This window comes from Pseudorasbora parva, chromosome 13, assembly GCF_024679245.1.
Source record: "Pseudorasbora parva isolate DD20220531a chromosome 13, ASM2467924v1, whole genome shotgun sequence".
Lineage (NCBI taxonomy): Eukaryota > Metazoa > Chordata > Actinopteri > Cypriniformes > Gobionidae > Pseudorasbora > Pseudorasbora parva.
The window spans coordinates 4,079,920-4,094,846 of NC_090184.1; the positions used below are offsets into that span (position 1 = coordinate 4,079,920).

The 14,927-nt window shown below is 37.5% G+C and overlaps 1 protein-coding gene across 7 annotated transcripts in view; it reads left to right on the plus strand.

Moving 5' to 3' along the window:
• The first annotated feature begins 3,688 nt into the window (after positions 1-3,688).
• dbnlb (drebrin-like b) overlaps positions 3,689-14,927 on the plus strand; it is a 49,026-nt gene continuing 37,787 nt past the window's right edge. For 5 of the 7 annotated variants that reach the window (XM_067412983.1, XM_067412984.1, XM_067412987.1 and 2 more), the window contains exons 1-3: positions 3,689-3,940; positions 10,148-10,203; positions 13,098-13,210. In XM_067412983.1, the coding sequence (XP_067269084.1) occupies positions 3,858-3,940; positions 10,148-10,203; positions 13,098-13,210 (252 nt within the window). In that variant the 5' untranslated portion in view covers positions 3,689-3,857. The remainder of the gene's footprint in view (positions 3,941-10,147; positions 10,204-13,097; positions 13,211-14,927) is intronic. The other 2 variants (XM_067412986.1, XM_067412988.1) reach the window with 1 other exon arrangement.

Genomic DNA, 14,927 nt, shown 5'->3' on the forward strand with positions numbered 1-14,927 from the left:
CACACAGGACGTGTTTTTGCTTTCCGCTTGTGCTACTAATGCTCTGCGCCATTTCAAATGCAGTAAATTGTTCTGATCGTGTCTGTTTAGAGTAGACCAAGCAGATGAACCCGGGGGACGTTAAGCATACGGACACACGTGTTGAAAATGCTCCATCCTCTTGTTTTTATTGCAAGAGCGTGTCCTGTGTGAACGGCCGCCAACATTAATACACCTCAGCCGCATGTGCATGGTATGACCGCTGTGTAAGTATTTGTTTTGATAAGTATTGTAAAGTTGCTTTAGGAATCAAGGCCGATTTTTATACTTGTCTTAAAAATTCACCCAATTTGCTTGCAGAAAAAAACAAGGGAGCAAAAATGCAGAACGGTGGGACTGTGTATGGGAAAAAAAGAAATGCCACCACCATTTTTGCCAAATGTAATTATGCCCCCTTTCATATTTGCAGGCAAAGGGCACATCATAGCGTATGAATGCAATATTTTCCGGCTATTTAGCATTTATCTGTCTACAAGAGTGTAATCCTTAACAATCTTTAGATGCTCTTGTTCCTGTAGTCACTAATATTACTAACTTTTGACAGAGTAGATGGTACGTTTGATGTGTGACCAGCACAGGTGCTGGACTGAAGTACTTTTATTGTACATTTTTTTGTTTTTTTAAAACACGCTTATCAACTCATGGCTGCCTATTTTGAGGTGGATGATCAAGATGTTTACACAGAGCAGTATGAAAAATATATGGAGCTCGGAAGAAAAGCCCCGGAGGGTTGGGATTGGGAAGCCGCTTCTCAATCGCTCTCTGTTGGGAAAGGAAGTGTGAAGATGTCCTCACCCTCACCTCCTGGTGCTGCGCTTCACAAGCCCATGGCTCAAGACTCCCTGAAAAGGGCTAGATATTGCCGTGATTTATAATTAGCACCATATTTGTGTATATCACCAAGGGAAATGATACTTGTGTCTTGTGGATATGCTTTTTTAAAGGGATAGTTTACCCTGAAATGTGATGTGAATTCTGCAGTCATTTACTCTCACACGTTTTTCCAAACCCATTTGATGACTTTCTTATGGAAGCTTGTTTCCGCCACAGAATACAAAAATAAAACTTTTTATCTCACAATTGCGTGATATAAAGTCACAATTGAATTATAAAGTCAAACTTGCATGTTATAAAGTCACAATTACGAGTTATAAAGTCAAAATTGAACAATATAAAGTCAAAATTGCATTAAAACTACTCGTAATTGCGACTTTGACGACGCAATTTTGAATTTATAACTCCCAATTTTTACTTTATAACTTACTTTTGACTTAGTCAAAATTGCAAGTTATAATTTCAAAATGTTGTGTTATAAATCACAGTTATGAGTTATAAAGTAAAAATTGAGAGTAAAAAAAGTCCAAATCTAATGATATAAAGTCAGAATTGTGAGGAAAAAGTTTTTATTTAAAAGCAATTATCTTTTTAACTCTTCGGTGGCGGAAACAAGCTTCCATATTTTCTTCTATAAAACACGAAAGGAGAAACTTTTAGTTTTCAACTCAATGAACGTAGATTGGTACCATGAACTTTCAAGCTCCAAATGAAAAGTGCCATAAAAGTTCCAAACTAATATTTAAGTCGTCATTCGTCGCAATTGTGTCTCGACAGTCGTGGTCCCCATTCACGTTCATTGTGTGGAAACGAGCAGCTTGGACATTCTGCTCAACATCTCATTTTGTGAAACATGATGGTGCGCGAGTAATGACAGAATTTTCTTTTAAATTAAATGGAATGTAAAATTGTATGCCAACTTTTCATTGCTAGACGTGGCTCACTGGTTGTGCATCCGCTTGTAGAATGTTACGTTTATTTATTTATTTGCTATTTATTTGTGGTCTTCCAGTCATCAGCTCAAATGCAGTCGTCCTGGACTCCTTTCCGGTGCTTCGTCTGAAGCGTCCGCTTCGGGTTTTGGCACTACAGTAAAGGCAGTATAGCATGCTTTGCACTCTGATAGGCTTCAACCTTTTTCCGCAGCTATTTGCAAGATATCAGGGATCTTTTTCCATTCTCGCACCTCCCCTCAATAAAACCTTAGCCTTAATCATCAATGTATAAGCATCTGTACTGTACTGTTTACTTTGTTTTAACTGTGGATTGGTACTGTACTACTTTGTGTATCACATGCACACGTACACAGAGCCATAATGACCTCTCCTTGCTAACTGTTTAACCCTGTCATCTAACCAGCTCTCTCCTCATCAAATCAGACTCGGTACAGCTGAGACTAACCTCCAAGGTGTCAACTTTAGTGAATAAAGCTCCTTTTGTTTAATACACTCGTTTGGATTTATTGTATGATATTTCCATAATTTACACTTTTATCTAATGCACTGTTCACTGACAGAATTTATGGTGTATAGGGTTAAAAGGATCAAAAGGTCATATTTCACACTATGATCAAAGTCATTTTTTTATCACTATTAATAAATTCTTGCATATCAGAAAATTAAGCTTAAGTTTTGTATCACAAGCCAAGTTTCCATCCATGTTTGTTTTGTTATCGACAAAGTGAATGCGTAATATTTATTTTTTAAATCTGCTAAAATGTTGTAATGATGCCACCCCTATAAAAAAACTCTGCCCTTGTGTCGTTTCCATACATAATTTTGCGTGTAGCGCAAATTATATTGTATATTTTGCATCCCAAATATTGGTAAAATGCAGCGTAATGAGACGATTAAAATGTACTGCTTACTATTTTAACAAATGACTATTATTAAAGGATGAAATATTAATCACAGCAAAGTGGTACAGCTGGTCTTACAGGACTGCATGAAACTTTTTTCAATACAATTACAATTTAACAATATGAATATGATAAATTTAATGCACCTTTGAACTACAAAGAAATGGTAGCAACACGGACGCCTCATTTATTTATGTCAAAGCACTTCTTTCTGACAAAAAGTGTTTCCAAACTAGTTTTTCGTGACGTTTGAAATATCGAGATATAATTTATACCATTAAGTTCAACGGAAAATGATAGTGTGTCGACATTTGTAAATTTCTTTAGATAATCAGCATTTCCATCAGCGATAACGGTAAACATTTTGATGTGCTAAACCTTTTTTTTTTTTTTTACAAAAAAAGCCTTGGACTTGCCTGCTGTCATGATGATTTTCTCACAAAAATATCTTACCTTAGAGGAATAGTTAATCAAAAGTGAAAAACAAGTATCTCATGATTTACTCACCCTCAAGTCGCAGGTGTAACGTTACATGAGTTTCTTCTTTCAGACGAATATATAATTTATAATATATATATATATTATATATATATATATATATATATATATATATAAGATTTACGATGCTGATAACCTTTAAAACCATAGGTTAAAACTTAGATATGTACACTTATGGGTTAAAACCGTTTTTTTAAAACTCTCATCTCTGTCCAGCAGATGTCGTTGCCGCCTGGGTCTTCATTTAAAAGTTCCACTATGACAAAGGCTTAGCGTATGTGTAATTTTAACGTTGCCTGGTAACCTTCAGAAGTCACATTATCTAATTAATATTCATAATAAAGCGAGTCATCATTCGCCACCTGACGACTAGCGTCAGCTCCGCTTCAAATCAGAAAGGCTTACTGGACGAACCTCACTTTGCGTAATTAATATTCATGAGCTCTGCCTTGCCCATAGTAGGGTTCGTAACGTCGCTCCAGGAAGGAGTGTGCTACGTGATGTGGCGCTGCGCGCTTCCTGTCTGCGTAGAGCCGAGAGAGAGATCCCCATCTAACGTTACCCCTGGAGTTTACTGCGACGTCTGTCCCCGGAGTCGGACGGTCAAACCACCACAGATCGCACCATCATGGCTGTGAACCTGAGCAAAAACGGCCCAGCCCTCACCGCGGCCTATAACGAGGTGGTGAATGAGAAGTCGGAGACTAACTGGTGAGTAGCGGCTCAAGGGTTGTGTCTCCGTTACACTCACTAACATCCTCATGTTTAGCTTGTTAGCTGCTGCTTTGGCTTCTAAAGCGCCCTGTTTGTGTTTATCATCACATAAATCATCGATACTGCTCATTTGGACCACCGCACTTTATTCCTGTGCCCATTCATAACGTTACCTCATGCACTAAACACACTGAATCTTTCAGAAATTAAATTCCTCCTACTGTTGCATTTAGGCCAAAAACATAAAGGAAAGTTGATGTTAAACGATACACGACCTCAATGCAATGCTGCCTAACATGCTTCCACATATGAGGTCTGATCAGTTCAGAAGCATCCCAACTTTTGGGTAACATGGGAATGGAGAAGTGCACTTGAACCACTCCTACCTCCTTATAATCCTGTAGTCTTTATCCATATATGGCTGCTGGGATGGCAGCTCCCTGCCCACTATTTGTGACTGGGGTTTACATGCAAGATTCACACCAAAAGCAGTTGCTGATGTTAATGCAAAAGTGTCAAGGCCAGCTCAGCTGTACAGAGATCAGTTCCTTCCACGATTGTTGTACTTGTCATACGGAAGCAATATTAATGTTTGACAGGTTTAGGCCATACCAAAGTCCTTTCAAGTGTAAGTGAGTTTCGTTTATTTTAAAGAAGTGAGAATGAGGACGAGAGATCAGTTTGACGCTCTTGAGGGAAGTATGCGTGAGTTTAAGAGTGATTATAAATGACCTACATTAATTACACTCATATACAGACACTCAAGTTTTGTAAATTGGAAAATTTTGATCTTTTCTTTGATAAAAGGTGACCATGGTTACAAAAGATTCTGTTTAAAATAAATAAGAACATCAAGTTTTCAACATTGATAATAACAAATATAAGTGAATAACACTGATTATCTCATCTGGGATATATTAGGCAGCAAAGTGAACATTTTGTCCTCAAAGTTGATGAGTTAGAAGCAGGAAAAATGGGCAAGCGTAAGGATTTGAGTGAGTTTGATAAGGGCCAAATTGTGACGGCTAGATGACTGGGTCAGAGCATCTCCAAAACTGCAGCTCTTGTGGGCTGCTCCCGGTCTGCAGTGGTCAGTATCTATCAAAAGTGCTCCAAGGAAGGAACAGTGGAGAACCGGCCACAGGGTCATGGGCGGCCAAGGCTCATTGATGCACGTGGAGAGCGAAGGCTGGCCCGTGTGGTCCGATCAAACAGACGAGCTACTAGAGCTTCTTGAGACACGTTTCCTTTTACATCACTTTGATGGCTGGGTGTGTGTGTGTGGCTTACCTGAGGAACCCATGGCCCCAGGATGCACTATGGGAAGAAGGCGAGCCGGCGGAGGCAGTGTAATACTTTGGGCAATGTTCTGCTGCGAAACCTTGGGTCCTCCATCCATGTGGATGTTACTTTGACACGCTCCATCTACCTAAGCATTGCTGAGACCATGTTCAGCCTCTCATGGAAACGGTATTCCCTGTGGCCGTGGCTCTTCCAGCAGGATAATGCTCCTGACACAAAGCACAAATGCTTCAGGAATGGTTTGAGGAGCATAACGAGTTTGAGATGTTGACCTGGCCTCCAAATTCCCCAGATCGCAATCCAATCGAGCATCTGTGGGATGTGCTGAACAAAGTTCGATCCATGGAGGGCCCACCTCACAACTTACAAGACTTAAAGGATCTGCTGCTAACATCTTGGTGCCTTCAGCACACCTTCAGGGGTCTAGTGGAGTCCATGCCTCGACAGGTCAGGGCTGATTTGGCAGCAAAAGGGGGGAGCAACACAATATTACGAAGGCGGCCATAAGATTATGCCAGATCAGTTTAAATCAAAATAGAAAACTTTTTTTAAATCGTAAATATTTTTCACAATATTACAGTTTTTACTGTATTATTGATCAAATAAATGCAACCTTGGTGAGCAGAAGAGACTTCTTTCAAAAACATAAAATCATTTTTAGTTTGACACTTCACATTGCAGTTTGTTCCTGCATGACAGCAGAAATGTTATCTATTTTTAATCTATTTTTCTTCCACTTAATAGTATGAATCTATCAATTTAGACTTTAAATCCCATGTAATCCCATAAATAAGCAAGGCTATCAAAATGTAAATAAAAGCTATGTTAAATTAATTAGAAATCATCTTTGCTTCTCAAATCATGTTGGATAACACAACTATCTCTGTTGTCCTGATAATATAATAGTAGCATTTTCAGATTATTGAGTAACCTCATTGTTTAAATCAGAAACGGTCTGTATGAAGTTGGTCAAGCGTTAACTGAGAGTGGTTTATATACGCAGATGAAGGAGCTGGCTGTCAAAGAGGTCAGTGTTCTTCATACACACTGTCACGAAATCAGCGGTTTTCTCGAGTCAGCAACCCAACATCGCCTATTAAAGAAGCAGCTGTGTCTTAAAAGTTGTGACTTTCGTTTCCATATCAAACCACAACAGAACATGAATGTCACAGGATGGTCTGACCTGTAAGACCTTCTAGAAATAAGACTGCGGCAGTTCTTATTCCTCATTACTACACTTCCTGTTTCTGACTGTCAAGAGAGTTGAGTTGACTTGGCCCTGTGTTTCTAAGAGGAAGTTGACACAGCTTCCTTTGCTATACAAGTGCCTTTGTTTAGAGAGAGAATCAGAAGTGATCACACACACACACACACACACACACACACACACACACACACACACACACACACACACACACACACACACAAAGTGCCACCTCAAAACTTTTTTCATATTACAAACGTTTCAGAGTTCCTGATGCTTTCCCTTTTTCATTCAGCTAACAGCATCATTGAGATACTATTTAATTATAGTGCTTATGAATTTAATTACAATGCTTTTTGTTTTATTTAGTGTTTAATAATTTTTATTTTAGTTTTAGTTTATTTATTTGTAGTTTTTGTTGCTCTTTATTAAGTACTTTAATTGAAACAGGGATGCACGATATTAGGTTTTTGCCGATATGCTGATATTTTTCAGCACATTTTGGCCGCTATCGATAATACATTTATTTTTTCCCTTTGTTTGGAAACGGCACCGTTTTGAGCAAAACCTTTTTTCTTTCATTCTGGGTTCAGATTTCTGAGGTCTCCTTACTAAAAGGATACTTGTTAAAGATAAATAAATGTTAATAAAGTTATTTTTATGATAAGAACGTATTAAATGCTCTTTTCACCCCAGATGCAGCTGTAACCGTAATATTTTATTGTTGGATTTGACGTTTGTGCACATGAAGTGGGGGTGGTGTAACATCCGTTGATGCTGTTCTTGTTCAAATAAATCATTCTACAATTATTTTAGAGCTTCTTGGATTATTTTTAATCAGCCATTTAATAAAATGTTATTACAGATTAATATAAAAGTATTTAATTTACAAGTGTCATGCTTGTGATCAAACATTTGTGATGATGTAAGTACAAAAATCAACAAAATATATAATATTGTGCTAGTGGTTTTTGGATATTTCAATTAAAATAATGTTCCATAGTGTGCCTTTAACTTATAATAACTCTTACTACTTTCTGTATTACAGAATCTTTCCTTTTAAGTCTTTAGTTCAAGGGATAGTTCACCCAAAAATAACAGTTCTGTCATCTTTCCAATCCAAACCTGTACGAGTTTCTTTCTTCTGTGGCCCAAAGAAGGCATTTTGAGAGAGAATGTCTCGGTGTTTTTCTCCTTGGGCTCCAGTGTTGTTTGGTTTCATGTTTTGGTGAACTATCCCTAAGAGTAGTGTTTAAAAATGAGGTATGAACAGAATTCCCCATGGTTAATTAAAGAGATAAGATCTGAGTCTGATTTAGGACGTGTCAGTAATACGGCCCCTGGTCTTTGTGTCTTTAATGTAATTATTTGCACGCTTTCCTGTAGTTCAAACATTAGAGAGTGGCGCTAAGGTCATGGGTTCAATTCCCAGGGAATGCAACAACAACAAAAAACTGATGGAAATAATTAGATATATGTAAATCGCTTTGGATAATGCATAATTGTAAATAGAGCTGAGAGATGTGGCCAAATAACAATACATTTTTCTTATCAGTCGATATTGGTAATTATCATGATTAGAGCTGTGCAATATTGAAGAAAAATGCGATATGCAATATCTTGTTAAATAATGCGATATTCAATATGCGCTACAATATTGCAATTAGTGTGTAAAATCTATTTAAATTATATAAACTTTTTTTTTTCTTTTTTTTTCTGAGAATTAAACCATTTGTGTTTCACATTCTTTCTGGGAAAAGAAAGCATCGTTCACCTTCTAAAAGTGACCGGCTGTGTGTGTGTGTGTGTGTGTGTGTGTGTCTGTGTCAGAAAGCGCGAGACTGCAAGTTATTGTTTTTGGCAAATTATTGCGTTTAATAACTCTTAACATCTTTAACATCAAGCATGTCCCTTAAGTAACAGTAATGTTCCCAGTCTATTCTCTGCTATGCGTCGACCTGAAACGTACACTTTTCCCAATGTTGAAGTAGCCTATTAAAATCATTCAGATATTGCATGCCGTTGCGATATGCATGTGCGATATTTCGATATATTGCACAGCCGTAATCTTGATAAATGTAAAATATTTCTTTCTTTCATGTTTAAAGGCAACCTTGAACGTTGTAGAAACCAGACCGTTAATTATTTTATACTATTACAACTTAAAGGGGGGGTGAAACACCCAGTTTCAGTCAATCTCATGTCAATCTTGAGTACCTATAGAGTAGTATTGCATCCTTCATATCTCCGAAAAGTCTTTAGTTTTATTATATTTCTAAAAGAAATATGGACTGTACCGAGTCTTTCCGGAAAAACCGAGCGGCTGGAGGCGTATCGTGTGGGCGGAGCTAAAGAATGACGAGCGGTGACGTCTTCAAGCGTGGACAAACCTATGGCTATCTCAGCTAATAGATATATGATCCAGAATCATTCGGAGGCTGAAATAAATTGAACAGGAGCAACGGCAGGACGTCCGTCTTTGTGGTATGGACTGTATTTAGTGGCCTGTCAACATTTGTGTGTTTACTCTCAGTTTATGAGGACATGATTCGGTTTATGGACTATTGTATGCGACTACACCTTAGCAGTAGCAAGCAAAACAGTTTTGCACGTCAGACTAGTGTAACGTTATACAGAGAACAACAATGGAGTCCGTTTTTTTGAATCCGCGCATTTGAATGACGAAGCACGCGATCGTGTCATTTACTGATGTTTACTCGCGCGATGATAGCCGACAGCACAGACATTTGAAGCAGTTTTACTCACCGGCTGCTTCCAAAGCACGACCGAACCTTTATCACTGGGACCGCTCTGTCAAAAACACACTTCTTTGGTATGATTTGGTGAAGTCCTGTAACAGCAGTGGCGTGGAAATCCACTTTGCGATGCGACTGAAGCGATGTTGTGAAGCTTCCCGTCATTTCTGCGTTCAGATCGGTTCAAATGCAGTGCTGCCTTCCCGGAATGCTGAAGCGTTGAAGTCGTTCGACGTCACCCATAGGAATAAAGTGGAGCGCGGCGCGGACTATAACGACATAAGTGTTCACGGACGACTGGATCTGCAGCTGAGCGAGTGTTTACGGGCGTGCATTTCCTCTCTCTCGCTCTAGTCACGCGCGCGCACCCTACCGGGAGAAGAGCCCGTACGGCCCATACAAGGACCTTCCGCTCTATTAACGTCAAGCCGACCTATACTAGAAAAAAACTCTCTGAAACTTGTGAGAAACCGGAAGGAGTATTTTTAACACAGAAATACTCCATCAAATGTCCAACATTAGTTTTTGAAACTTTGTCTATGTTTAGGATGGGAATCCAAGTCTTTAACAGTGTAAAAAGCTCAGTATGCCTGAAACAGCATTTCACCCCCCCCTTTAAACACTTTGTTTTTTACTACATGTCTTTACGCTTTTCCAGTAACTTTTCCTCACAAAATATCTTTAAAAAAAAAGTATTTCTTAGTTTCTAGCAGGAGATGGTTTCAAATCATGAAACAGGTTATGTTTCCTGACTTTGACGCGTATCTTCAGATCTTTAGATCAAGCAGCTTTACACTGAACAGTGTCGTTGTCACTTTCGTTTAAAATTTCAACTTCAGTTTCAGCTATAAAGCAGCTCTCAGTGTGTTCATGTTTTACTCGCATCTGACAAGTATCAGGGTCTTCGTGTAACGCATTGCCTTTACACTCGTGTCTCTGCAGGGCTCTCTTCACCTACGAGGGCAACACGAATGACATCCGGCTGGCAGAGAAAGGAGGTGTGTTTTTCCTTCGCATTTATACTGTGGAGACTAATTAGTGAATTACAGTTATTTACACCAGAGTCATGTGGTATGTAGGGTGTAAAGCAGTGTTTAAAGCAAACTGTATCAGGCCAAGTCTATCTTTAGCTTGCAGAGATTGCTTTGCACTGAGCAGTGTGTTCTTTGAGTTAATTACATCAACGGTGCACTGAACCGACACACTGTCAAGGCCAAGATTCAGCCTTCCTGCAAGAAGTGCTTTCTGTGTGAAGGAAAATAAACAGGGATTTTAAACTATGGTTAACTTATACTGTGTTTATAAAACTACTGAAACCGTAATATGATAAGACTCCAGTCATCAATTAAGAGAGAACATATATAAAAATAAAAAATAAAAAAATATAAATATATATATATATGTGTATGTATGTATGTATGGAAGCCCGTTTCCGCCACTAAATTAAAAAAAAATAATAATAATTGCGACTTTTTATCTCACAATTCTGACTTTTTTTCTCACAATTGCGTGATATAAAGTCAGAATTGCGAGTTATAAAGTCATTGATCTGCCGCGTCCCGACACGAGTTGTGTCGTGAACACATTATAATAAGTATTTTAACTGTAGTTTTAGCTGATAATGATGGAATTATTGTCTTATTACCTGAGTGACGTTAATATCTCTTGACATTGAGGTTTGAACTGAAGTGGTAACAGAGCCTTTTACAATTAATTTATTATTTCAAATATGATCAAAATCGAGCATATGGAGGTCAATAAAATTCTTTCTCAAACGAAATCCTGACGAAATCCAAACGAAAAATTAATGAAATATGTTATAAATGATTCGTTATTTATGAAATATGATCCCAGCAGCGCCACGCTGAGGTGACTGGCGACATGTCATAGGCCCAACTGGACGTGTCATTACTGAACACTCGTTCTCTAAGGAAATCGTGAATTACAGCACATTCTGAGGGTGGTGATGTTCTGGGGATTATATTTCCATAATAACTCATCAGAATATGAACGTTATCACCTCACATCCGTTCTGTTTCAGTGCCAAAGCTTGCATTTAAAATCCCCTCAAGAGCGCGTTTGCTCAGAGATATTAACGTCACTCAGGTATAAGACAATCATTCCATCATTATCAGCTAAAACTACAGTTAAAATACTTATTATAATGTGTTCACGACACAACTCGTGTCGGGACGCGGCAGATCAATGACTTTATAACTCGCAATTGTGAGAAAAAAAGTCAGAATTGTGAGATAAAAAGTCACAATTATTATTACTATTTTATTATTTAGTGGCGGAAATGAGCTTCCATATATATATGATACAAAAGATTTCTATTTTTAAAACATTTGCTTCTTTTTTTTTTTCTTTTTGTTCATCAAAGTATTATAAAAAAGTATCACAGGTTATGAAAAAATATTAGACAGCAGAACTGTTTCCAGCTTTGGAAATGAATCCTCATCTGAGGATGATCACTGAAGACCGGAGGAACGATACTGAAACTTCAGCTTTGATCACAGAAATAAATGATCATTTAAAGTATAATAAATTGAAAACCAATTATTTTAAATTGTAATAATATATAACAATATTACATTTTTTTCTGTATTTTTGATCAAATAAATGCAGGCTTGATGAGCAGAAGAAACTTCTTTCAAAAACATTACAAATAGTAATGTGTCCAAACTTTTGGCCTGTACTGTATGTTAATGTACTTCTTATATACTAATATTATACTACTATAATATAATAAGCCTTCTGATAAGACATTTACTAGCCCCTAAGAATTTTCAGTTAGCATTTTAGTAATTTAACAACACATTTGCATGTTCACGGTTAATGGATATGCAAATTAACAAATACAGTTTTTTTGTTTAGTTTAAAAAAGTGTTTTATTTTTAATCAATTTTATGTAAACTCATTTTTATTTTGTACTCACAAACTCCCTGCAGTGTCAAACCAGTTTTTTTATATATATACATTATTTGTAAACAATAACCATATTGTGTCGGATCAGTAACAAAATGTAGATGTTTCAATGTTACATTATTACCATGTTATTACAATAATGACCTCTTTTTATTGAAAAGAATTGAGCTTCTTTGAAATGTCAAATTGTTTACAAACACAGTGATGCAAGATTTTTTTTTTCAAGTTCATGAGAAATTGAATTTAAATCTAGCATTATTTAAAATGTATAAGAACACTTTTATTTGAAGTGAATATCTTTAAAGGGATAGTTCACTTTAAAATGAAAATACTGTCATCCTTTACTCACCCTCAAGTTGTTTCAATCCTGTATGAATTGCTTTCTTCAGCTGAACACAAGGGAAGATATTCTGAAGAATGTCAGTAACCAAACAGTTAACTGGAGCCATTGACTTCCATAGTATTTTTTTTTTCCTACTATGTAAGTCAATGGCTCCAGTTAACTGTTTGGTTAGTTACTGACATTCTTCAGAATATCTTCCCTTGTGTTCAGCTGAAGAAAGAAATTCATACAGGTTTGAAACAACTTGAGGGTGAGTAAAGGATGACAGTATTTTCATTTTAAAGTGAACTATCCCTTTAAAGATAATCCCTTTGTACTTATAACAGCTCAAAAAATTTTAAAATTTACAAAACATCTAAAATCACATTTTTAAACACAATATATTTATTTTACTTGCACAAACTTAGATTTTTCATGCTGCAGTGGTTCATCTAGGCGTGTGTAGTTATGCTAGTCAATTAAACTCATTCCCAAAAGTTTGTAAGTGATATGGAGACTAGGCTACATTTATTTGGCAAAAGTCTGCATGACAGCATGTAGATCGCAAAAGGCGGTAGATTTTAGAGTCATATTTTTTAATTAAAAATACAAGATTTTCGAGCAGAACGTTGTGATCTTCAGATGGTGGTCTGGAGGAGTTGGTGGAGGAGCTGAACAGCGGGAAGGTGATGTATGCTTTCTGCCGAGTTCAGGACCCCAACTCTGGCCTTCCCAAATACGTCCTCATCAACTGGGTGAGTTTCGTTACTTCTGTAACTCTTCTTCACATTGATTTGGTTTCTTGACTGCTTATAACCGTGAAGATGCCCTTGGGATTAGCTGACACTATTTCCACAGTAAAGCATCTGTGTCAGATGTATTTATGAATCAGTTTATCTCTTATTCACCAAATACAATACAAAAATCATCAGAACTGGACAGTTTGATAGCATTTTTTATTTATTCACTGGATTATCTTATAATAGACATTGCCACTTTATTTGATTTATAAACAATTTTTCACTGTTGAGTAGGGCTGGGTGTCGAGTTCGATACTTTTTTGGTACAGAACGGATTGCTTTGATACTATCAAGTATCGTAAAAGGTCTTGTCGTTTGATACCAACTTTCGATACCTAGGGGGTTATGCTGCATTCACGTGCTATTAGAATTATCATAAATACGAGTTTTCGAGGTAAAAATTGCACATCTTTCCAACAACAAAGTGCCTGAACACAACAAGCTCGTAATTACGACTTCTGAAGTGGGAAGTAGGAAACTTCCGATAGCACGTGAAGGCAGCATAAATCTCGTCAATGTCAGTGAGCCAATAAGCATGCAGCACGATTGGCTGCGGTGGAAAAAAACATTAGTTTACGGCAGTAGTGTGTAACTCCATCTGCGGCGCATTACGGCTCCGACGCGGCCACTGTAGTCAATGCTTCTGTTTATCCCGGCCGCGCTACAGCAAAAGATGGAACAAAACTGCAGACGTGTGCAGTGTAAATAGTGGCTAAACGTCCCAACCCACATAAATGTAAAAGAGGTGTCAAAATGTCAAAAACAAATTGGCTACATTTCCCCAGACTCGATGTCAATAGATAATCAATACTAAAGGCTTCAACATACTCCGCAAGAACAGAGAAAAAAGTTCTCGCTCCCAGGGTTGCAGGAACAAAATGACATTTTGTTCTCGCAGCCCCGGTTCGGGAGTTCTCGCATCTTGTTCTCGACACATCGTCTAAGCAGAACTTTTTTCTTGAGGTTGTCCGAGAACTATTGTGTGATTGGTCAGACATTTAAAGTGGGCGTGGTTAATGCAGAGAAACGCAGATGATCGGCACCTGCTTTTCTCATGAAGTATGGAATGCACTGGCCAGAACGAACTTTGTTTTTGTTCTTGCCACCTCGAGAAAACGAACAAATTTCTTTGTTCTTGCAGAGTATGTTCCAAGCTTAAGACCGAAAACATGACAAATCTGAAGCGCTTTCGATTGAGTGCGAGGCTAATATATTCTGCCCACCGTTCCCTATAGTCCTTCTCAAAAAATTTGCATATTGTTATAAAGTTTATTATTTTCCATAATGTAATGATAAAAATTAAACTTTCATATATTTTAGATTCATTGCACACCAACTGAAATATTTCAGGTCTTTTATTGTTTTAATACTGATGATTTTGGCATACAGTTCATGAAAACCCAAAATTAATATCTAAAAAAAAATAGCATATGAAAAGCTTCTCTAAACGAGCTATTAACCCAATCATCTGAATCAACTAATTAACTCTAAACACCTGCAAAAGATTCCTGAGGCTTTTAAAAACTCCCAGCCTGGTTCATTACTCAAAACCGCAATCATGGGTAAGACTGCCGACCTGACTGCTGTCCAGAAGGCCATCATTGACACCCTCAAGCGAGAGGGTAAGACACAGAAAGACATTTCTGAACGAATAGGCTGTTCCCAGAGTGCT